Source organism: Chamaea fasciata, unplaced genomic scaffold (genome assembly GCF_029207755.1).
Source record: "Chamaea fasciata isolate MVZ Bird 193981 ecotype frontalis unplaced genomic scaffold, bChaFas1.0.hap1 SCAF_1, whole genome shotgun sequence".
Taxonomy (NCBI): domain Eukaryota; kingdom Metazoa; phylum Chordata; class Aves; order Passeriformes; family Sylviidae; genus Chamaea; species Chamaea fasciata.
In genome coordinates, this window is record NW_027094086.1 from 101,329,311 (window position 1) to 101,354,633 (window position 25,323).

General features: G+C 36.6%; 1 protein-coding gene across 4 annotated transcripts in view; it reads left to right on the top strand.

The window, feature by feature from the left end:
• The window catches only part of VPS41 (VPS41 subunit of HOPS complex), a 113,076-nt gene that overhangs the window by 49,165 nt on the left and 38,588 nt on the right, over window positions 1–25,323 (top strand). For all 4 annotated transcript variants that reach the window (XM_066191154.1, XM_066191172.1, XM_066191182.1 and 1 more), the window contains 6 exons: window positions 491–553; window positions 1,688–1,753; window positions 11,698–11,817; window positions 15,381–15,527; window positions 16,710–16,776; window positions 23,321–23,418. In XM_066191154.1, the coding sequence (XP_066047251.1) occupies window positions 491–553; window positions 1,688–1,753; window positions 11,698–11,817; window positions 15,381–15,527; window positions 16,710–16,776; window positions 23,321–23,418 (561 nt within the window). The remainder of the gene's footprint in view (window positions 1–490; window positions 554–1,687; window positions 1,754–11,697; window positions 11,818–15,380; window positions 15,528–16,709; window positions 16,777–23,320; window positions 23,419–25,323) is intronic.

A 25,323-nucleotide genomic window follows, 5' to 3' on the forward strand; every position in this document is an offset into this window, starting at 1 on the left:
ACTTGGATTTCAGACTTGTTTTTCTTTATTGTCACAAGCTTCTTTTCTTATGTAAACCCTGCATTGCTTGGAGGGAAAAAAATCCTACCATTCTTTCTCAGACAGGAAGAATTTTTAATTTATTTTCCCCTGAATGTATTCTGTTGCTCTTACCATAGTTAGGTTGCTATCTGTTAAAGAGATTTGATCAGCCTAAAGCGAAAGGAACTTACTGTTTTTACTGTGATTGTAACAACAATAAAAAAAAAGGAGGAAAAAGATTCATAAAATTACTTCTGTATTGCTGCAAATATTAGAGATATGTCACAGTAGAAGACCAAGCCATATCAATTAGCTCTGAATTGTTAGTTGTGTCTTCTTTTCTTTTAGGGAAAAAGATGTCACTGCTAGCATTCAAATTAATTTTTTAGTTGTCAGGTTTTTACTTTCGGTGTTAATTGTTCAGTGTAAATTAGGTAAATAATTTTGGTTTTTCAATATACTTTTTCAGGTACAAGTCTTTGGATTATATTCAGCAGAAGAGTTTCATGAAACGTTTGACTGTCCTATTAAAGTAAGTGCTTGTTTTAATCTGTAGTAGTTGTGGTGATGTTGTCTTTAATAACAGAAAGGTCACATTCAATCTAAATGAGAGAGAGGAATACCACTTCCTTATAATGTTATTCAAGTCACTAGAAAATAGTTTTCTATCTCTTATATAAAAACTTTTGATCTGGTTAGGTAGGAAGAAGGCCAATCTTGGTTTTGTAAAAGTATTATTGAGATTTTCAAATACAAAAGGGAAGGTGAAAGAGAAATTGTCCTGTTTCAGGTGTTACCTGTCTCAACATATTTCTTTGTAGATTTGTCATACAAATTTAAGGGTTCTGCTGAATGTGAGATCAGTATTTTGCAACCAGTTCATATCCATTAAACCTGCCTCAAAATAAGGCAGTGGGCTGTGATATTGATGTACCCTATCTGAAGGGTAAACTTGAGTTTAACTCTGTTTAGAGAAGTGTATGTGCCTGGCTGTTGAAAAAAAGACCTCTGCTAGGCGTATGGGAAAATCTAGTACTTTTCAACAAGAAACATTTCTTGCAGGAGAAAAGGTGATGTGGGCAAATGTTTGCATTTTGCTGCCTGGGGTCTTCCATGTTGCAGCCACTCTTTAGTGTGTGGGGGAAAGGAGTGAGATTGTTAAGTTTTCACACATGCCAGATGTGACTCACTTGCCTCCTAGGGCCCTTACTGCTCATGCAGCTGGATCTCCACGTTTGACGTGTAACATAAGGCAAAGAGACTGTGTAAGATGCTCCACAATGTTGTCCTCTGACAGGGCTGAGGTGTGTGTGCCCTTTAGGCATGCCCCAGACCAGATTTAATTAGGGTAACTCTTGCTCACAGCAGTCCTGTTCTGTTTGGTCCTAATTCTGCAGCCTGCTATACAGAAAAGTTGCTATTCAATGTAACATGGCCCTCAGTGTCATGCTTGTCATACAGCATATAATATGAAGAATTATCTTCTCTTCTAGGAAAACCAAATAAATGTCTGAAACAACTAGACTTTACTTCAGAGAAAGAACTCAGCTGTAATAATTTATATTTGACAAAAAGGTTATCTAGTTTTAAAAAATGATGTGGTGCTTCATGTAAACTCTTATTTGAGCCACAATCCTCTCTTTCTCCCTTCCCCCACCATCCCCAGATTGTTGCTGTTCATCCCCATTTTGTAAGATCCCACTTCAAGCAATTTGTAACAGGAGGAAAAAAGGTAAGCATTCATAATGAACCTTGGCTTCCTTTAAATAGCCTTTTGATATAACTCAGAAGGCCAGGTATGTGACTTTTAATATGTAGAACAAAGACTTCTCGTTTTTCCTTCTCTTTATGCGTTGTATTCTAAAGCATTGTTATTTAAAAGTTATTTTGGGGGAGAGAAAGTGCGCTTTTTATGTTAAAAACATGTTGCAACAACTTAAGCTTCAGAGTAGAAATATTGTTCTGTTTACGTAGCCTGAAAAAAAAAATTTATATTTCCTAGGCAGATTTTCTCCACTTTAATTTGTTGAAGTGGGAGCAGAAGTTAGACCTTAAAACTGATCTTTTACAATGCATGTTGTTCTTGGGTTACCTGTGAGTTATCTTTTGGGGTGGAGTTTTGTTTGTTTGTTTGGGATTTTATTTTAAAGAAATAAACCAAACTATCTTCATCAGCTCTTGTCCATGGTGAGGGGTTTTGTTGGTTTTTTTAAAATTAACTGAGGGGAGTTCTTGGCATAGTGGAGCTCACCCCATTCTAAGCACTTATTTCTCTAAGTAGTCTTCTATTTGGATTCAGTAAGTGTTTTAAATGTGCATTAAGTGTATTATTAGTGTAGGATACAATACTGACTTCCAGACTGCAGCTGTTTCCAGGTCCTACAAGTATCTTATAATTGCATATTTTCAGTCAAAATAGCAAGTTTTATTTGGAGCAGTTTCTTGAATTCATGGAATTTTCTCTTGCCTTCTGTTTTGAATTAAGGGTGAACAATCCTCACAGATGCATCAAACCAAATGCCATTGCTCTCTCTTACCCACATGTAAGAACTACAGCCTTCTAGTGCTGAATGCATCTTAATTTTCATTAACAGTTCAATATGTTTCAAAGCATAGCTGTGCTTTATTTTTTTAAGTGGCGTGTGTGCTTGACAGCTATTTCTGGCTGGTAGAAGTTGGTGTTGTCCTTAAAATAATGCACAATCAGTGTGTGTCTGTGTCAGCCACCAGTTTGTGAGGCTTTTTAGTGCTGATAAAAGGGGCAAGGAAAGAGAGAAGCAAGGAATTAATAGAACAGAGCTCCGTCAGGTGGTAAAAGATCTTGCATTCACCTGATGCTGAACAGAAAAAAACATCAGGGAGTTAACACATTCTCTTTGGTTATCTTTGATTACTTGACAGGTTGTTTTATATTCTGTCCTCTGGGGAATGGTATACTCATTCTTAATACATTCATGCTTTGCTGAGGAACTTTCCTCCTCAGAAAAACTTTAATTGACATCTTAACATAAGGTATTTAGCATTGAAACAAGTGTCCCTTGACACCTGTAATTTGATTTTCTTGGTACAGAAAACCAACAAATAAAACGTCTAGCCTTGTGGTAGAAACCTTTCCCCTTCTCTCCTTTCTTCCAAAAGAAGCAGACATATTTTTATAAAAGCAACAACAAAATGCTTTCTGAAAATTCAGGAAGCTAATAAAGCTTTTTTTTTTTCCCTTTTTTTCTTTTTTTCTTTTTCTGAGCATTTTCACCTCTCCTTAACTGTAAAGCCAAAGTGTAGTATGGAGGCAGCAGGCAACAGGGAGCTGAACACAAGAGTGAGGAGAAGCAGGCTGAAGCATACAGCCTGAGGCAGTGGACCTCACTGCTCTCTCTCTCTGTGTCTGGGGATGGTGCCTACTTAAGCAAAGTCAAGCAACCAAGGTGAGCTCCTTCAGGGAGGGGGACAGGTCCCCCTGTGGCTCCTGAGGTCTTTGCACTTTTAGCCTTTGCATGTATATAGTGACTCCATCCCTGATAGCTGGCCGTGGTGGGAGGCATGTTGCCTGTTGTCCTCATCCACACCAAGGTAAAGGTAACAGTAAGAGCATCTTCGTTTTGGATCAAACTTAAAAGAAAGGCTTGGCAAATTAAAGCTCTCATGCTATGCTCCTTGCCTGAGGTGCATTAGAAAAACATAGTATATATCATGTGAACTCTTAATCCAAAAGCTTGCTGGGTCACTCTTTGTTTTTGCTGAGAATGGTGACATAATATATATAAGCATTTTTAAAGTTGAGTGGGGTTTTTTGTTTGCTCCTCCTTATTTTTTTAAAAAAATATTCTTCATAACAATGTAAGATATGTAAAAAATACATTTTTCATTTCAAAGATCCACTCAGGGCATCCTGGAAATGTTCAAGACACAGAAGGGGGAAAAATACCCCAGCGACATGCTTCAGGGATGCACATTGCAGGTCCTCAGTTCTCTACACAGGTGGATGTCTGAAACTTGGGTGAATTGCTGTGTAATGCTGGGATTTGCTACATCGTAGAAGCTCAGCCTGACCTAAAGCTGACTTAAGAGCAATGTTCCCTGGGATAATTGGGGTAATCATTGTGAATTGTTATAAGCTTAACTCTACTGTGCATATGTTTATATGGTTGCTTAACTTTGCTTATGTAGGCATGTAGAGAAGCTTTTCTCTAAAATGTATTACGAACTAATTAAATTGTTTGCTTATTGAAGCACTAGTTTTTAAAAGAAAAGAACTTCCGTTAACCTTGAGATAATATTTTGGATTGGTAAAGCTTATTTCACCCCTTTTCCTAAGTGAATGAATGTTATCTGTGCCTAGAAATAAGACAGGTACTGTGGAAATTGACACTATTGCAGTAAGAAGCAATAGGTACCATACTAAAAGGAGGTGCTTCCCTATTCCTGTCCTCCTCTCTGCAATTAAACACAGCACCATTGTGCTGACTTGGCAGATGATTGTAACCCTGAAATAATAATACTACATGTTGTAAATAACAGGGCGTTTCTGTCCAGAGCAGACAATAGAGCTTCAAAGCAAGGGAAAAGACAAAATACTGTGCTATTGAAGGCCATAGCCTTCTGCCTTTTAAAAAAGGGTCTAATCTCAAAAATAACAGGGTAAAAGCCAACTAAATGAGGGTGGTAAAGCTGAAAACAACGTGTTTCTTGATTTAACTCTTAGAGTGCTGGTCTTCCCCAATACATCAACTAAATGTACATTACTGTGAAGTCCAAGTATCCTTTATGTCATGAGGGTTAAACAGACAGGACTAACAAAGAAAAAAGACTGAAGATTATTTCAGTTCCAAAGTCAAGGTATCAGCTACTGTGACTTATGTAAAGATAACTTAAGGAGAGCAGGACAAGTTGAGTTTCCTCTCTTGGCAGAGACATCATCCCTATTAATGTCAATAGCTATATGCAAAGGTTTTTGTAATGAAACTCTTAGTACAGTGAGTCCTCTGAAGGGGTTGAGTCACTCTGCTGAATGTGTGTTAATGAAGGGGTTTTTTGAGTCTTCTCTACCTAGCATGGTAGTGGGGACTCAGCACAAATTAAGAAAGTGTATTCTGAAGTGTAGGAGTATAATATTCCATATCAGAAGGGAATGGGTCTCCTCATTTGCCTAAGACATACATTTTGTATAATAAGTGTTGATTTGCATATCCAGTCTGAAACATTTTAAGGGCTAGAGGACCAAAATAAAACTGGAGATTTACTCTTTGACTGTCAACAGTTTCATCTCTCTATATCTATCTGTGTCTATATCTATATAATATATTAATGGGCTTATATATATATATATATACATACTTTTTTAATAGTGTCTGTGTTTCTTTTGCTGCAGAAGATACACTATAAGAACTGGTTTTCAAATACAATGTGTTTGATCATGTTTGTCCCATTTATCCTCCCAGAATTAACATTCAAACGTATCAATGCTTGTGTTTAAGCATTAGACTCTTTTTTCTTTGACTTTTATAAAAGCAGAGAAAACTTAGTTTTACCTGGGGCAAATTTCTCGTAAAAAAAAAAAAAAAAAAAAAAAGCCACCCCCCCCCCCGCCCCCCCCCCCCCAAAAAAAAACCCCCACACAACACGAGGACCAAAACCACACCTATTTCAGTGTCAGAATTCTGGACCCATGGTAACTCTTTCCTGAAATGCAAAACGAGACAATCTAAATTCCTTTCCACTCCAGGTGGAGCAACAACATACACAGAGAAAGGATGGTGATTGCAAACAGTGCACAAATGGGAAGAGAAATAGCATTCTTGAGGATCTGTGACTGCTATTAGGGGTAGTGGAATTTGTATGTTAAAGTCAAGTCTGCCAAGGAATGTCTCAAATATTTTTTTTCAGTTGTTGCTTTTTAGTGTCAGCAGATGCACTTTGTGTAGTGAGTAAGTAGATGACCTTACCTCTGAACCCTATGATATGTACTTCATAATAACTGAACTACTTTGACAAATTATTAAATTGTCAGGATGCTGTTTGCAGCACAGTCCATTTTTAGAAAGCAGATAGTCAGCTGTTTGGCATTATGTTGGGTAGAAGAGTACCAGATAAGAAAGGCAAATTGCTTTGTAAGCTATAAAATGTCATGCAGTAAATATTAAAAGGTCTGATTTAAGTGAAGAAGGAGTAAATACTGTGGCAATTTCTGTACATGCATTGGATAATTTACCATAAGTAGGAAACAAACTGTAGCAGGAGGCAAACCACAATAATACTGCAATTTCCTTGCTGCACTGTATAATGCCCAGATGTATCCCATATTATTGAGCAGATGAGACTTTGATATGTAGTATGTCCTGTTTGCTTAATAAGCATATTTTTTTTCTTACATTTCTTCTTTATGGGTATTTGGATATGCATTTCTTTTTTATCGCTAAAACAAAAGCTCTCCTTGTGCTGTAATAAATTTAGTTTGTGTAAAGCAAATGAATCATAGTCCTATGTGCATGTAATCTATAGTTGTGTGTTTTACAAATGTCTATGTAGAACCCTTTTTTTCATTGCCTGAGGTGGCAAGCGAAGTGGATCTAAGTATATGAAATGTGTCTCTGCCTGCAAGACTGCAGGATTTGCTTTTCAAGGTGTTAATTCTGTAGGTCTTTGTGAATAGGCAACAACTGGAATGTGGCAGTTGAGTTATTAAAAGTGAAGCCTAATAAAAGTCCTGTGGCATTTGTTTGTATTAAACATCTTAAAAATTCTAGCTTCTCTGTCCATGAACTACAGCAGTAGCTCCTGTTCCATCTCTCACTGTTGCCAATGCATACCTCCTGATGCTGCTGTCTGCCTCTGCCTCCTTGCTTGATTTCCCTTGACTGCACTTGCTGCCCTCCTCTCTGTTCACACCCCAGCTCCTTAGACAACATTTTGTGACGAAATCTTGAAAGCTCATCTTCAGCTGAAAGACTGAGGCTTACATTATTCTCTGCCGTGTTTGAGCTCATCCAGTCCATTGTCTATTTCAAATACAAGGTATAATTTTTGTTGTTGCTGTATGTTTTCCTAGGAATGAACTATTAAACAGTAAGTCTTCATGCAGCATGCTGCTCTGTTTTACTCTCTGGTATCTGTTAATCTTGGCTGGGCCTGTAAATACTGGTTTTATGCTGAAAACAATAAACAGCTGTAGTGATCACTTGTAACCATGGAAATAGCATTTTAGATTTTTGTGGTCTTGCCTAGCTGAGGTGGAAGTGATGGCAGAGGTGCTAAAACACAGGACAAATGCCACAGGTAGGGTCATCTTCACACTTAGACAAAGAACAGGACAAGGAAATTATAGAGACTTTTTTCCTAATTTTTATTTTGTGAAATAAAAATTCATCCAACAGTTCTGCAGTAGGGAATGGAAAAGTGGCTCTTCAGTTACAAATTGAAGTCTTAAGCCTTTTTTTTCTTGACTTCACTAAAACTTCTTCAAATCCTTGCACAGAAGGCACTGTGTTGAAACAAGGTAGTGATGCTGAGCATCATTAAAAGTATGTTTCCTTTGAAATTTCTGTGAGAATAGACATCTCTTATTTCAGTATATTGAAGCTAGTAATTGGTAGTGGGAATAAATTAGATTGAATTACTTCACCATGTTGATACTACCAAAGTTGCAATCATTTACCTCTTTGTTCAGAGGATTGGGAATTCCTGTACATAGTTTAAGACCGGGATTGCATGTAATTGATGTTAATGCTAATTGCATGACAGGCTCCATTAAGTCCAAGCACTCATCTATTCTCTTTAGTGAATGCACTCTAAAATGGAGTTTTGAGCTCTTTTTGGTGTAGGTTAATCTCTTGTTAGTGAAAGATATGAAGAGATGTATTCACTAATCCAAGAGAAATGTATCCACTTACTTTTAAAACCAAAAAGTGTCCTGCTCCATTGTCTTGTCTCATACATTTCAGTGTGTCATTTTTTTTTAATGATCTGGTGGACAATCATAAGCAGTTAAGAAGACTCGCAAAATAGTGAGCCAACAGAAGATTACGGTGTACTGTGAAGCAGTGTGGTTGGAGACCTTGAAGCTGATGGTTCTTTATTTTCTTTATTTTTTCTTTATTTTCTTTATTAATTTCTTTTCTTTATTTTAGCTGTATTATCAAACTGTGGTGCATGCAAGAAACACTGGAAGAGTGTTCTATGCACAACTGTATTGCATGTAACAAAGGACTACAAAGTTTTATGAGAGCAAATGAAAAACAGGGAAAACAAACTATTGCAGAGAAGCCAAGAAAGTGGGATTTCGGCTGCTTGAACTATAAGTACTGTGAATGCTGACTACCATTATATAGGATTTATGACAAATAAAGTCCTAAAATATTTTTCCCCTACCAAGAAGAAAGGGAGGTGGTAGCAAGAACCCCTCCAAAAACTGTGGATTTCTTCTTAAAAGTCTTCTTTTGAAGTTTTAAATTACTTTCTTGTATGATCAACATTTCAATGTGGAGACGGAAAGAAAGAAATTGGGCTGCTTATTTTGAGAGAGATGCCTTCAGTAGACAATAGTTCCAAAACACACAGGAAAATTCTGGGTTCACAAATTCAATTTCCGGGTGTCATTGCTCTAAGAAATAATAAACAAATCACAATATGTATATCAATAGCATGCAGATAATTGCACTGAAGATAACTTAGTTAAGGATGTTTTGAGATTTTTTTTATTATTATTTTTTATTTTTTTTTTATTTTATTTTTTTTGGAAGCCACAGTGTGGAGTGGCCTTTGGCCTCAGTGTTGGACCTGTTTCAGTTGCTGATCTGAAACAAGGAATGACAGGGTGTTTCAGTGATTCAGATTCACTTTCCATCCTTATTATAGGATACCAGCCTGTTGTCTTCTACTGCCTTCATCTGAAAGTTTGTGTTCTTAGGGTTGAGCATAGACAGAAGCAGGATTTTTCAAATTATCTTCTCTCTTCTCCAGTTCTTTCTCAGATAACTTATTTTTCCTTGCGGTTTGTTACTCAGAGTCACGTAAAGCTTGATGTTCACAAACCATGAATAACAAAAAAAGATGTGGTGTCATACCAAGTTTGCTCTGGATCTTGAGTATAATAAGTTAATTTAAATCATGATCCAGTCACAAGCAGAAAAAATTCCAGGTACAGTTGGTATAATTGACATCAGCTAGGTTTAACCTTTCACATCATCCTCATCAGTTTTTGGACCTTTGTCCAGTAAGTCTCAATGCAAATACCATGTATATTGCTGCTGTCTTTATTGGATGGTATTGAAAGAGGCATCCAAGCAGCAGTTGTTCTTCTGTCCAACTTCTCCTTAAGTGTTAGTAAACTGGGAAAAAGGTAATTTTCGAGTCTGGATCAGCACAGCACTTAGTTTTTCATGGCATCTTTGGCATCTGAGTGGAGATCATTCATTTGGAGAACCTGAGGGCTTCTCCTATGCTTAACATCTACCTACAAGTCTTATAATGGTAATAATTAATTACCAGCCAGAAGCATATCTAGTTGTAAGTTCACAGCTTACAGCCTCAGCCTTCAAAAAAATGCAGCTAATCATGGTAAGCAAATAAACCTATATGAAATCCCTCCATATAACACTGATTTATGGGCATACGTTACACTGCTTTCAGTGACTTGCCCTGGTAGCTGTAAAATAAAATGTTTTGTAAGAGTTATTCAGTAGCCTTTTCATATGTGGGAAAAAAATCTATAATATCCAAAAGCTGAGCCTTCACGTGACTTATGTAAAAGACACAAAATCACTTTGCTGGAGTTAAAAGTTTGATGTCTGCAGTGCAATTCACACAAAAACTTTGCAGTAGACAACCCTACCTAGTGCTTGCTTTAAACTCTTAGAGAAAATACTTATCTTCTGGTGCCATCTGGTGGCTTTAGGAGAGAGAGAGGCAGTCAGATAATTGCCATTAAAATATCATATTTTGCTAAAAGTTCTTATTTTAAACAACTAGTGTCCTAACATTTGATGTATTTATCCAAATACAAGTGGTGGGAAACCATATATAAAAAAGTGCATACAGCTGAATCTTAGGAAATACTAGCAAGAAGAGTATGCCATTTGGGTTTCAGCGTTGTAGAAATCCTTGTAGAGAGCTATTTCACACCTTCCAGTGTGAGATGCGAGCTCAGTTTCAGGTTGTGCATATGTTTGTATGTGGGTGTACTCATGCAAAAGTTAGCAGGAGTGATACCTTAGAGTATGATTTCTGTAGATGCTTCAGCTTCTTACTTGGGTATCCCTCCAGGTGCTACACTTTGCATCTCTCAGAATGATTCTCTATAATCCTGTTTAATAACTTAATGAGACATAGAGAATCAGAATATTCTGATTTGGAAGGGACCCACAAGGATCATCAAGTCCAACCCTTAAGTGAATGGCCTGTAAATGGATTGAACATGCAACCTTGGCATTATTAGCACCATGCTAATCAACTGATATGGACTTTCTGTGCAGACTTTCTGCATGCAGTTGGGTGATATGGTTTAACACGTGGCCAGTCTTATAAGCCACGTGTAAATGTGTCAGTCTCTGTGGGTCCAGCCCTTGCAGATTGGCTTAAAATAATTTTAGCGAGACTGCTCTTCAGAGGTTTTTTGTAAAGGAAAAGGTTTAATAAGTGAAAAATATCAAAATAACAAACGTTACAGCAAACAAAAGAAAAGCTGTGGACAGGTGTCTAAGAAGTCTCTGACACCCTGCTAGAAACACTCCAAAAAACCTCTTAGTTTCTTTGTGCTCCTCCCTAAATACTGAATGTTTTAGGAAGGACAATTTTGCTTGCTGTCATTAGTGAGAGATAGAAGATTTGAAGAACAGTGAAAAGGTTCAATGGATGCTCCTCTCTTGGCACCGAGCCAATCACTGTCAGAAGGGTATTGAAGTTTCTGGGTTCTTAACCTTACAAGAGATGCAAGGGATGAGTCTTAAACTTTTCCCTATATGGAAAATACTTGCTGGGTGTGGGAAATGCATTTCTGCATTTGGGTTTTTCTTTGCTTCTGAAAAGCATCTCATAATATCTCTTATGCATTTAGATATTCTAAAATACCTTCCTTAGATGCAGAACCTGAGCTTACCAATCACACCAGTTTTAAAATCAGCAGCACTTGTGGTATAGTGCAGTTTGCACATGTCGGACTAAAACACAGCATCTCTAGACCCCTGTGGAAGGCTGTGTAGTTCCACATGGAGCCAAGCAAAAGGTAAAACGCTTGTAGATCTTTGATAATTTTCTTTGACTACCTGTTTTTTTTTGGAGGGAAGGAGCCTAAGATGAGATCAGTGGATCTTGAGATCAGTGAGGTGACCTGGTTTCTTTACCAGTTTTCTGAAATGTTGTCACTAGTGCTGTAGACTTAGGTTCTGAAATACCTTAATTTCTTTATCTTTAAAAGGTAAATAATTATACTTACTGTTCTTTGGAGAAACTTGATGAAAAGTCTTCTTATTATTAAAATTTGACAGGAATTCTGTAATATACCAGATGCTTGATGTATATATGCTATATCAAAATGTTTGATTGTATTTGCTTTTGTTTTATGATAGGTGTATTTTTCATTGCCCTTAAATCCAAACAGAGTAAGGGATAATGAAGAAAAAATAACTTCCGTGTCTGCATACAGCACTGTGTCACAGAAATATTTATTGTTGCTCTTCTTCATAGTTGCTGTTATATGAAAGAGGCTGGATGAATAGATGGAAGCCTTCGGTTTTACATGAAGGGGAAGGAAATATAAGAAATGTAAAATGGAGAGGGCACTTAATTGCTTGGGCTAATAATATGGTAAGTATTTTTTACCTCCATTATTTGAACAAAAATATCTCTGATATTTTTGATGTTACACTGATTATGGAAATTTTTCAATGCTAATTGCCAGAATATTCAGTTGAAAAACGATGCATTTGTAGAATTGGGTATAAAAGGCATTGAAGGATAGTGGTTTATATGTCATTTCTTTGTAGAAATTTCTTCTGTTTTCTGCTGGTTAGTCAGGGTTCTCCACTATGATTGCTACTTCTGAAGAAATTAGGAAAGTATCTTTACATACCACTGTGGTGGTCACTAGTGTACTAATGTGCACTATTATTAATTAGAATTTTGATTAGTGCAATTTATTGAAGCAAACTGAGGAAGGAATGCCAATGGAATTCTTCTCTATATAAATAATAGAACATCTTCACTCTCTTCCACCCCCTGAAAAAAATAAACTGTCTGGATTTTGTAATTTATACTGAAATGACATTGTCATATGCACTTTCAATGTTGCAGATTATAAAAAAAATACAGTAATAATTTCTCATTTTGTTAGGCCACTAGAAAAGATTAGACTTAGGAAAAAATAGTCCCCTTTTGTTCTGAGTGTAATTTTAAAGGAAACCATTGCATTCATTCTGAGTGTTGCATTTCACCTATCACTGTATATCTAATTGATGGGTCAAGCTCTACGTTTTGAAGTTCAGCAGTGAGGGATATGTTTTTAAGTGTGTATCGTGTCTAAATTCCAAAGTATTTTTTTAAATGTGGTGAAAGTACTTTGAAACACTTGTGGTTTTTTCCCTTCTATTGTTTTTCCATCCTAAAGGGAGGTATTTATTAAAATATTTCAAAGCCACTGTTCTTTTTTATCTTTCAAAACCAGTTTGATATGAAATTGTTAGAGGTGGACCTTTGAGTATTTGCTTCCCTTTAATAACTCTATTAGAATGGAAGCTTCATTGAGGGCTTGATTGACATAACATCAGGTTTTTTGAAGGTTTTTTTCTTTTCAGATCCACACAATTAAAGTACATATTCTAGGTATCTGCTGGGATGGATAGCCTATCCGGCTATCCCTAGAGATGATGTGCCACATCAGAACGCAGAATACTAATAAAACATTGAGAGCTATCTGTCAGAGACAAAAAGCCATGGTCAGGGCCTATCTTTCAAAGAAAAATGAAATGACACTGCCCTCCAAAAGATTAATATATTTGGTTATTGCCCTTTCCCTTCCCCTTTAACTTTTTAAACTCCGTTTTCTGGCAAGGTTTTATGTTAGGTTTTTTTTTTTTTCCAAATCAGGGAAGATGTTTATAGATAAATAAATCAATCAGAGAAAATGTTTATATAAAAATTAAACGTTTTCTTCTTATTGTGTGTGCATGGCTACCTAGTTTTTATATTTAGGCAAGGTCTTAATTCTGCTTTTCAGATGTGTAGGTAATCCATGTTTGCTGCTATTGTCTTCTCTTTCCTCCACAGCTAATAGTGCAAGTTTAAAAAACTGAGACATCTGAGGGACAAATCCTTAGAGGCATTTGGCTGCCGGACTCCCATTTGGACAGATTTTAGCTCCTTCATGATAGGAAGTTGACAATGGAAGGCCTTTCAGTTCACAATGTAAATGGCATACCTGTAAGAGGAGAAGCCACTGCTCAAGCATTCTCACACCATTCAAGGAATCACATACACATCACCCCAGACTTCAACTTCAAGGTCTGGAGTCCTTTTACAGTGGGCAGCTCCAAAGAGCCAACAGGGGCCCCTTTTGAATCCTTGCTCACTTCTTGTGCACCTGCTCATGGTTAGAGCATGGGAAATTACATAGCAACAACTAAAACATCAGTGAGTCATCAACATTATTCTTACAGTAAATCCATAACTCAACACTGTACCAGCTCCTAAGAAGAAAATTAATTAATAATTAATTACCAGCCAGAAGCATATCTAGATGTAAGCTCACAGTTTACAGCCTGTCTTCAAAAAAATGCAGCTACTCATGGTAAGCAAGTAAACCTAAGGAAACAGCATACTATATCACATGATACTATAACTCTAAAAAGCTTACTCATATGTAAAACTTACTATATTAAACAACTGTCTCTCAACACTTATAACCAAAGAGGATCCTACACTGTTAGTTTGAAAGCCACTTTAAAAAGGAGCTGGTCTATCCCATATAAGATTTGCTGCCATGTAGAAAAACAGAAGGTGTGATATGGGTCACTGAAAATCATCCTTGGAGACAAAGTAGTAAGATTTATAAAAAGCAACTTTATTAAAATGCAATTCAAGCAAGATTAAAAATTTTATTAGATGAGCTTAGAAAACACAAAGGATAAGATTCTTATTTTTGTTATCTAGAGGTCTGGGCTCTGTACATTGCAGATGTTATGTGGAAGTTGTTGGTTGGTTGGTTGGTTGGTTGGTTGATTGATTGGTTGGTTGGTTGGTTGTTTTTGAAACCTTGATGTCTGCTAGCTGATGAGATGCCAGTAGAAGTGTGTTCCATGCTCGCAGTTCTTCAGTGACAAAGATCACTGAAAAAAAATCCCTTCACCCACCCTCATACCACTTACTGTTCCTTGTAATTAAAAATAAAAAGGTAAAACCTGGCTTAGACCATGACTCACCATGACTTTTAAACAGTTGTATCTGTGTATTTGTACAGCTAGGGACATAGAAACACACAGTGTGGGGAGCAGAAATAGGCAGGGGAACCTTTTAAATCGGATTTGCCACTAGGAAAATCCTGACATAGCATGGCATCATGGATGCTGACCTTTCAAGGTCTTTTCCATCCCCTTTTCTGTGATTTGAAGACTCACTCTCTAAGCTCTGTGAGCGTAGAGGAAGTCCCTACTAAAATGTTTCATTTTAGAGACTTTTGTTTTAAAGTACCAAGAACAAGTCATTACGTAACATGAAATTCATCTCCCTTTTGCTACTGGAAAGGCTGTAGCTTACCTTGTTGAAATGACACAGAAAAATCTGATTATTGGTTCTTTTTTTCCTCTGTCTCTCGAATGACTTTAATGTTCCTGGTTTTTAACTTTTTGTTCTACTAGTTTTGGAGATTTCCTGAGAAGGGAGTAAAAAAAAAAAAGCATACAAAACCAAGCATTGTTTAAATATACTTGCTTTTCTGTTTTAATATAAGAGTAGAAATGCATATTTTGAGATTGAATTCATTTATCTTAATGAGCTGTTGCTTTTCTTTTTCCAAGGTGGAAATTTCTGTGTCTCTACAGAGGGTGTTGTGAAAAAGCTGGGATTCTTCTTATTTCTCCAGGAGTAGCACCAGCCCAATAAGCCAAACTGATTCATGACTGGAATTGCTAGTCTGTCACTTATTCACTTATTATGTCTTTTCATTTGCCATGTGAATTTAAAACATTGAATTACTCGGATCCCTTTAGTTCCTTTGTCACCTCCTGGTTTAGATGGGTTTTTGTATCAACAGTTTTTTCTGGTGGCAGCTCTGCTCTGAAATTTATGCTGTAAAATGCTCTGACTCCCTTAGCATACAAAATGGTGAGTCGGAGTTTGTCATACTGAATAAAGTTCTCTTGTTTTTAAACTTTCAGGGCGTGAAGATACTTGACATGATCTCCAAGCAAAGAATTACCAATGTGCCTCGAGATGACATAAGCCTTCGCCCAGATATGTATCCCTGCAGCCTTTGCTGGAAGGATAATTTAACACTGATTATTGGCTGGGGAAATTCAGTAAAGGTGCAATTACCTGTCTTCGTAATAAATGCTTGCTGTTATCACAGACAAACAGAGGATTGTTTTTGAAAAGTAAAGACAATCGAAAAAAATAGAATTTGGTTTGACCAGTGTTCAGAACTCTTGCTGCCTTAGAAATGTCATTGGACTGACCCTCATGAGGAGGAGGAGAAGTGATAGGCACCCAGCGGCTAGACAGATTTCTGTGTGAGAGCATGCAGTGAATGTAATCCTCAGGGACATTTCACTCCTCTGTGCCTTAGAGAGATTTTGTCTTTTGAAAGCTTTTAGTGTGCTGTTGAATTCATTTATTTTGTTTAGCGTTAAGGAAGAACAACTTACCATGAGGTATTTTTGGAGGGGATTGCTTTGGGGGCTGAGGAGGTTGCAACTGCTAAAACAGCCACATGATTTTGGTCAACCATGGGGAAAAAAAATGGGTGGGTGGTAGGACAGACTGCTTAGGGTTTTGTTATCTTTCAACAGGAAACTGGCATTTCAAACTTGCGTGGTGCAGATTGTAATTTGCTCAGACCAACACCTGACATGAGTTTGTTACAAGCCTGTTAGCTGTTTTCTAATAACAGACTGCTGCATCACTGCACAGAGGGAAATTAAAAGTGCCTGATAGGAATAGATGGCAAGGGAGGGTAAAGTGAGGTAGGTGACATGTAAAAAGCTTTTGGAGCATTAAGCTTAGAGTTTTGTAAATGAGGTTTGTCCTAAGTTTGGCATGTGTCTTCCCCCTTCAATTTGTGTGTGCTTCGCAACATTTAGTTTTTTTCATTTCTTTGTATGTGCATACTCACCTCCTGTAACTGGGGGGAGCAGTAGCAAACTGACCTGAATAAGAATCAGGTACCTTGAAAGGTAATGAGATGCAAAGTGTGAGAAGACACCAAAACCAAACTCATATATAAGTGCTTCTGTGAAGAATTTTCACATTTCTCTTATGTGGTCCTCTTTTCTCCCAGCATATTTATAAGGCTGTGAACTACAGCCACAACTTTTCTCTGTGGTTTTCTTTGCTGGTGCATCATTACTGTTTCACAACTTGTGTTTTTCAAAATAAAGAAATCCATGTCCGAGAATTCCCAGAAATTCCTTTTCTTATTGATGTAAAGATAGTATCATTTTAGGAATTACAGTTTCCTTTTTATAATGATTCAAATCTCTGTTTCCTAGATTTGCTCAGTAAAAGAACGGCATGCCAGTGAAATGCGTGACCTACCAAACCGCTACGTGGAAATAGGTATGATTGTATGAATGCACTCCTTTTCAAAAAGCTTTAAAGGTCTTTTACATTCTAGCCAGAATGAACTGTTACACTTATGTAGTTGTAACATAAATGTTTCCTAATTTTTAGTTGCTGAGGTTGTCATAATGCCCTCTTGCATAGGTGTGAGAATTTTTTTATAGAGAGCCTTAAGTTCTGTGATCATCTAAAATCAGAGATATTTGTGTGGTCAGTGGATGCTTCAACTCTCCCTTCATACAGACTCCTTTAGAGAACTTGAGTTTTCATCTTGGTTAAATGATTGATGGTCAGTGTAGTAGTAAAGAAAAAATAGATGCTACTTTATTTGATTATATGTTGTTTGACTACACTGCTCATAACATTTTTCTCTTCTTTTTTTTCCCCTAAAATCTCTGGAGTACTGCTAGGAAATTGATTATAATTTATTTTTGTTTCCTTTCTTGGTCTCTGAATTTTTTATTTTTGTTTGCTTTCGTATTTTTCTAGCTAATCTGATGTGAATAAATTTTTATTATTGATGATTATTGGAAAAGTTCTTTATGAAATGTGTGTATTAAGTAAAGTGGAATTCAAAGAAAATTTGGAAGGGAAGTGGGGTTGTAAACAAAAAGTCACAACTGTCCCCAGACATATCTGCTGGGGAAAGAAAGTATCTAGGAACAGATAGTGCTGGGAAGATAAATAGGTCCTCTGACTCCGCAGACCAGAGTGGGCAACAGTTTATAAGCTTTGGTGCTCCCTTGATTGTAGTAAGATGAGATTATAGATAGTGTTCAAGCAAGATCCTGAATCACGTCAGTTTGGAATGGTGCATGGCATAGATGTACGCATGCTCAGTTTTCTGATTTCAGGAAAGGACTGTTCTAAAAATAGCTTCTGAAAATCAGCTAGGAGACTTGTTAAGCTCTGCAGGGAATCTGGATACTGAGAGATTGGTGGTGTGCCTTAGAATTAACTGAGACCTGAAAGCTGTTTGTTGTTTAGGATTATGTAGTCCAAACAGACGTCTTAACTGCAAAATTCTAGGATATTTGCATAATTTTATCAAGGAAAAGTTTGGTCATGAATTTTAGCCTCAGATCTTGTATATAATACCTTCTTTACCTGTAAGTAGCTTTTAGAAAATAACTAAATGGGTTTGGTCACATACTGACAAGTGAAAAGAGGTAACTTCTATTTCAGCTGTAATGTGTTTATATGGATGGTGCTAGTCTTAGGTGATTGTCTATTGGAATTTGATTAAAAAAACATAAAAAGCTGTCATCGGGCTATTTAGGTGCAAACATAAAGGATAAATACTTTAGTGGAAGTAACTTTTTCATCTTCAAATTTCTGGCCTGCAGTTTTCTCTGTATTCTAGAGGACTGGTATTTTATCTCACTTAACCTGTTAATGATGTGCTTGAGATTTTATGTTCTGATTTCAGGTCAAAGCACTGAAATTGCTCTACCAAATGCTGTCTGCAGCACTCTAGAACTTGGGAGGATTGGGAGGGAAAAGAGAGAGACATTGTTTGTTCAAGTCTCAGTATAAGTTATTAGTCTTTCATATAGTCACATAGAAGTTCTTCTTGACTGCGGTATGTCATGCCAGAGCATCTATTTCAATTTTATTTCAACATTACTTTTCAGAGGCATAGCTGGAAGGTCTGATTTTATATCACACCTTAAATCGGTATAGTTTTTTTGCAAGAGCACTAATATCCAAAGTGGATGCATGAATTGATATACTTGCATAAAGTAAAGAATTTATACAAGACAAGAATATCATCCTTCAATGCAAGGGCAACTGAGTATCCTTCAGATATTTGACTCACAAGATTTTGTCAACAGACTTACAAGAAAGGAAACCCTTAACACAGTATAACTTTTGTCATGTTTAGTGATGTGGTGGCTTTTAATTTTTTTCTCCCTGCTTTTACAATTTTTCACCTAGAAAGAGAACCAGATGTAGAGCAGGAAACTTCATAGTTGCTTCTTTGGTCATCAGGGTGATACATATGTATCCTATGATAGAATGGTGTTTTGTCGTGTGTCAACAGTTTCAGGTTTGTGCTGTTTCAGGGCCATTCTGAGAGCCCCTAAGTTCCATAGTGGTATCATAGGTAACTGTGGTGGCATTAGTAGATAATAAATGTTTCTTCAGTACTTTGCAGGACAGTGAATAAGGAAACAGTATTTCCTGCATTGCAAGTTAGGTGCATAGGATCCTGTTTAACAAAGTACCATCTCATCTTCTGTTTCTGTCCCAAGATGTATCTATACTTATTCTAAGGTGGGAAATAATGACAGTATCTGCTGTGATGCTAAACCCCGTAATGTGCAAAAGTTACACCACTGAAGTGTCCTAGCTGTTTCATCTCAAAGAAGATAATGCTGTGATTACCTGTAAGGGAAAATAGATGAATTATACAGGTCTCATGCACTGAGATCCATGTGGCATTGCTAAATTTATTTACATCCTGCAGTATATTAGTGCTTTTCTTCAGTAATCTTGCTGTTGTTTTTGCTACAGTTCATTACATCTGTAAGTCTTCATTCAGTGTCAAAGATAAACTCTAAGTGAGTGTTTCTATTTAGGTGTAAATGTATGTTAGCTGAGCAGATCCTATCAGTTTAGCTCTGTCAGCTACTGCTGTGAAGTAGTGTATTGATTAGAAAGTATTGGTATTGAATTACAGGCTTAATGTGGACTAAATGCCATTGTGATCCTTCTTAAAGAGTGCTTGACCTCTGTGCTCACTCCTGAAGCATGTACAAAAGCTGTAATGCTGCACAGCTTCTGATCTGAGCAGGGAACCCTTCCTCAACTGAAACCCGTGAGAAGGCTGGTTGCTAAATAACTAATTAGACTGTCCACTTAATACAATGGCTTTTCAAAGGAAAATAGGTAATCTAGTCTTCCTTGGCCTTGTCAGGATTTTATATACTGTTATGGAGAAGTATTTTATCTCTTCCTCAGTTAGTCAGGTTGTTAATGATAGCAGAAAATAGAGATTAACACCAGAAGTATGTAAAAGACTTCAAGTTGATTAGAGAATTTCTATTAAATTTATTTGTGGCCAAAATGTATATGAGGAATCCCAGCTTAATGGCAGGTACCAGCCAGGCAGCAATGTCTCTTGAGTACTTGTCTCCCTTTGCATTCTACCAAATTTCCCACAAAGCAGATTTCTGGTTTAAAAATTACGTGTTTCAAGGCCATCCTTGTAACAACACATCTGTATGTTTTACAAGGGTGTAGCTTCACATCTGCGTGGCAAGTTAGCATCATGCGCTGAGATTGCACATTTCAATCTGAATACATGGGAATATTTATTTTCTTGTTTGTAAAGTGAGATTAATGGGATCTAATGTGCCAACATATTTTCTTTATATAGACGGAATGTAAGGCTTTATTAATGTGATGATCAGGAAATTTACTTCATAAAGTGATTTATACAAACATTTCATTGACACAAGACTGCTATACTCTGAGAAAGCCAGAAACAAAAGAAGAGAAAACCCAAACCTAGTAGCTGATTCTACTTAGGCTTCTGTTCATCTGTTTTGCCACAGGCCAAACCTATTATTCATAAATTTCTTCATAAAATGAGTCAAAATTCTTCAAGATTTTGACTTATTTGTTATCAAACCTCAGAATTTCTAAGCCCCAAACTTTTTCAAGACTGAATATTTTCCTTGTTGGTTAACAAAGTTTTCTCGGTTCAATAGAAAAAAAGAGTTTTTCAGAAAATCAGCTTTGAAGCTTAACTGATACTTGTGGGGCCTTTTCTTGTCCTCTAGTTGGAACTGAATTCCCATACTGTTTGGGAAAACCAAAAAGTTATATTTTATGTCAAGTGCAACTCCGTGCACAAGATAATAGCTAATCAGAGCATGCTATTTTGTATTCTGTTTTGGTTTGCATAAATTACCCAGCACACTGAGAACATCTGCAAAATTTGTATTCATTGTTCTAGGTCACAGTGCAGCATAACCTTAAGTGTTCTCAAGATGGTATCTCCACCACCAGTGCTTTTAGTTGAAATCAGAGGTAAAACCCTCTGACTATAACCAAAGTTTTACTCTCTAAAATTTGCTGTGCTAAAGCAGGGGCTGCTTTTAGAGGTTTGACTAAACAAAATAGACTCCTTTTAGTTTCAGTGTGTCTCATACATGTGGATCTTTAAATCCCCAGAGAAAGTGGCTTTATACAGTTTAGGTAAAAAATGTAGCATATATTGTTTGATTTCTGTAATTTGGTGCATTTCATACATTTCATTTAATGAGCAGCCAAAAAGATTTACAGGTTTCTTCATTTTGCTTCCTGGTAATTTGTTTGACATCTGTACATAGATGCTGAGCATGGAGTAGATCCACACTGTCAGCCTATCTTCTATCTTCTCTGATGACAGGCATAAACATGTATGACACATGGCCATACCTCAGTCATTTCCATTAATTTCAATACTACATTTGTTTTAATTATTTTGGATCCTTTTCAAATTAACAGCATTTCTGCTGTTAAAAGCATTTCTTAATGTTGGGTTTCTTTTCCTCCTTGATCACAACACAGTGTCCAGAGAGTGAGTCAAATTAACTTATTATTGTTCTGTGCAGCTATAACTTCCATCTTTTTTCAGTAAGACTTTTTTGATTAGCAGCATCAAAGGTTTTTATCAGGTCAAGAAGCACTGTCTATGCCAGTTACTCTTTCTTCAAGGCTGTAGCAGCAGAGCTAGAGCATTGTGTTTCAACAATGCCTCTTGAGAAAGATGAGCTGAGAGAAAGCTGATAGTGAAACCAAGGAAACTAAACTCTATTCAAAAACAAAACTTGAAGTGGTGATTTTTATTTTTTCATTTATTTTTGTTTCACAGATCAATACTTCTGCTTGATCTTAAATACAGCATTACATTGGGCATCACAAGCATTTTCACTGGCGAAGGGCCTAAGGTTCTAGTATAAGGCAAAGAAACACATGGATTTTAAAGCTGTCTCCATAATCATTATAAATTATAATTCATCATGCTGTTTTCCTCTTCAAATACAAACCACAGTATTTTACATGCCTTTGAGAGCCTTCTCTTGGCTCTTCTATAAAGCTAAATTTACAGTTTCTTTGATAGTATTATGGATTTCATTTTGTTTTTTCTTTTCTTATGTTTTTCCTCCTGCTTTCCATGTCATTTTAAAATGTCAAATACTATATTGTAAACTGGGAGTAAGATGTAGTTGGTTTTGAACTGATTTGTTTGAAATCATCACTGAGAGCAACATGTGACACAGTCAAAATAATCTCATCAGCTGTGTAGGCTAGAACAAGATAATTATGTACATGATTACAGATGTGAACCTCTTCTCTGTGAATGGATTGAGTGCTCTACCCTTGTGTTGTAGTGTGGTCCTTTAGTGATGCCAAAGTATCAGCAGTAATTAAAAGAAAGACAGTGCTTGCTTTTTCCTTGAGAGACGGGTGTCAAATATATACTCTGTTTCATTGTATTTTTTCTCTCTTTGTGGGAGGACAATTATTTCTCCTATTCCTTCTTATTATCTTAGCTAAAGAAAATTAGCTTTGTTTTTAATGTCATTGTGCTGTAGTTTCTGTTTGTCTTGCTAAAATAATTAGTAAATTTTAGTAAATATTTATATATTAGTAGTATAATATGCTAAACAGTAAGGAAGGAAACTTTTTGTTTCCTACTTATGCTTAGATTCTCCTAAAACCATGTTTTGGGAGAACATAATGAAGTATCTGATGCTTTTAAAAAAGATTATAGTTACAAGGCTTGCTAATGTAAACACTTGGATGATTCTTTTTTTGGTCCTCATGAGAGAGGAACTTGCAAAAAAGGGACGCATTGCAAATCCAGCAGAATAAAAATAAATAGATTTTTCTGTGGCAGAGGTCTCATTTATTAGGTCTTTTTGTAAATACAGTTCAGCACTGTCTCTTGAAATAATCCCATGTAATTATCTCGATTTCAAGACCAATTTTAGAAAATTGTGTTTTCAGTGTCATGAACAAGAAGAGATACTACGCACTGTGTTTTCTTTGTAATGAGTATATTTGTAAATTATTCTGTGATGCTTAAAGTGATGATAAATAAATAATGATCTTTGTGTTTTCCTATATACCAATAGATGTAGCAAGTGCAATTCTCTTATGGCCACATGAACTTGCTGTGAATATGCAAACCAATGAAATCGTACTACTTATTGCCTGTTTTATTGAGTTTGATTTTTGTTTTGCTTCCTTTTTCAATGTGATTACTAGAAATCAGACTGCACCTTCCTTTCAAATGTAACATCTGTAGCATATCCTGGAACACAAACATTTCTTTTTGCAAGCTTTAACACAATTTAATCTATTAAATGTAAATTTCATCTGATCCAACTGGGAAATCTCTGGGTTTGTTATGTGTGTTGAGTCTTCAGTTCTCTGAAGTGGTGCTGTATGTTGTTGATTGCCTCTGAAGATCAGTGAATTTTTCTTAGGTAGTAGTTCATACACATTCATGTTTTTAAGTCTGTTTTTCTTTCCTGTATTTCAGTTTTCCAATTTGACACTGAATTCTACATCAGTGGACTTGCACCTATCTGTGACCAGCTTGTTATTCTTTCATATGTGAAGGAGATCTCCGAAAAAACTGTAGGTTTTTTTATCTCAGAGTTTCTTCACATTAATTTGGCCTGTGAATTGGGCCTTCAACTAGTCATACAAATATGATTATCTGAGAAAAAAATTGTAGTCTGTTGGTAGTGGACAGTTCTTGAAATGTCTGTGATCCATAAAACAAGGTCAGTGGAGGTGATGTTGAAGACTAATGTCCTTACCTGTCAGAAATCATGTTTGGGTTACTGTTTTTCTTGCAGAACACAGAAAAGGTCTCTAGCTAGCCCTTCTTGCTTTCTCCTTCCTTTCTTTCCCCCACCCCAGCCTTTTTCCTCCCCTTTTCTCTCTTTCTTCCTGATGTTTGCGCACCAGAAGAAATAAAGAATCTTGTTTAGCCTTAAGAGGAGCTTGCTGACACTGCATCTCAAAAGAAATGATAGTAGTGAAGTTGATCAACTCAAGCAATAAGAGTCACTGTGGGGTTGAATGAATGTGAGCGAGTGGTGTCACTGTCTCCCTTTCTTCTAAGATCTTTAGTTGTGTACCCAGATCCATGTGTGGATAGGTAGAAATTAGAATTTATGTCAGCTGTTTTTACTGTGCTTGAACATGTGTCTGTCTCTGACACTGATTTCATATTGCCAAATAAAAAGCAGGGCAGTGGAGGAAATCCTTGAAGCTGTGGTGTGAGAATGGCAGATGCTCTTGATCATCTCTTTGATAAGCATGTCTGCATTAGACAACCATCACCATAGTAACCTTAAGAAACTGGGTGCACAAGTTGCTAGGCAATGAAATGCTGTAGGTTCAAACAAATGCTTGAGCCTTCTGAAATCAGTGGGGTTAGCTTCTAGTTCTACATCAGGATGTCAGATTGTTATTTCTTTATTTATATGAAGGAGAAAAATAATGTCACAGCAATGTTTCCCAAAAGAGTCAGCACAGTAGTCCTCCAGTGTGGGAGAGTCGGTGAAAGACAAGAAAGCAGACAAATGTGATAAGGAACGGGGAGGAAAAGGTGGGTTGAAATGCTAGGGAGCAAAGAAATTGGGAAGCCACTGTTAATGAAAAACTAGTACAGGAAAGGAGCTAGTGTAAACGAGGTAGTGACTGCTGAAGTCATTTTAGTTGCTGTAGGAAAGAAAGACAAAAAGGGAATCTCAGGTGATATAATGGTAATTGAACATAGGAAAAAGTGTTTTTTATGTATTTGCTTTTAATTAGCCATTTAAACAAACTCCAAATGCTGGACTTCACTAACTTCTCAGTTCTCTGGGTAGCTGTAGAAGGAACAGAATTACAGTTGTCTCTGATAGCGCATTTGTGTCCTGTTGTGATGGGAACTCCTTTGTTAGTGTTTTGGATCACTTGTCTTGTTAGTGTGGAGCCCAAACTGCCTGAACTTGCAGCAAAATTGCTGCTCACTACTAATGTCCTTTAGTTGCAAGGAACATTGGTCTTCTTAAACTTGATTTCACAGCTTGCAAATGACAGCTTCTTACTTATTACAAATTACATCACAATTGAACTTGCTTTGAAAGTTTTTTTGTTTGGGTTTCTTTTTTTCATTGAACAGTTAAATTGAGAAAAGACCCAAGTGGGTCTTCCAAATGGGTAGGTTAGAGCTGTTTAAATCCACTTTCTATATGTCTTTGCTTTTTTATTCTGTTTTTTGCTCTAATTCACAGCATGAAGTAGAAAATATAGGATTGTCTTGGACCTTGACTTAATTAAAAATGCAGCTAGCTGAACACAGCAGTTTCACTTGGACAGAAGGTGAAAATCCATTATGTCCTCTTACCATAACCACCTGCATTGCACTTGAAAGTTCATTTTACTCTAAGTTCAGCAGAACACCAAGTTTTTCTATTAGTCTCAGATTAATTTTTCCCTGCTGCTGCTGGCTGCCTAAAATCAAACACCAGTTTAAAAAAAAAAAAT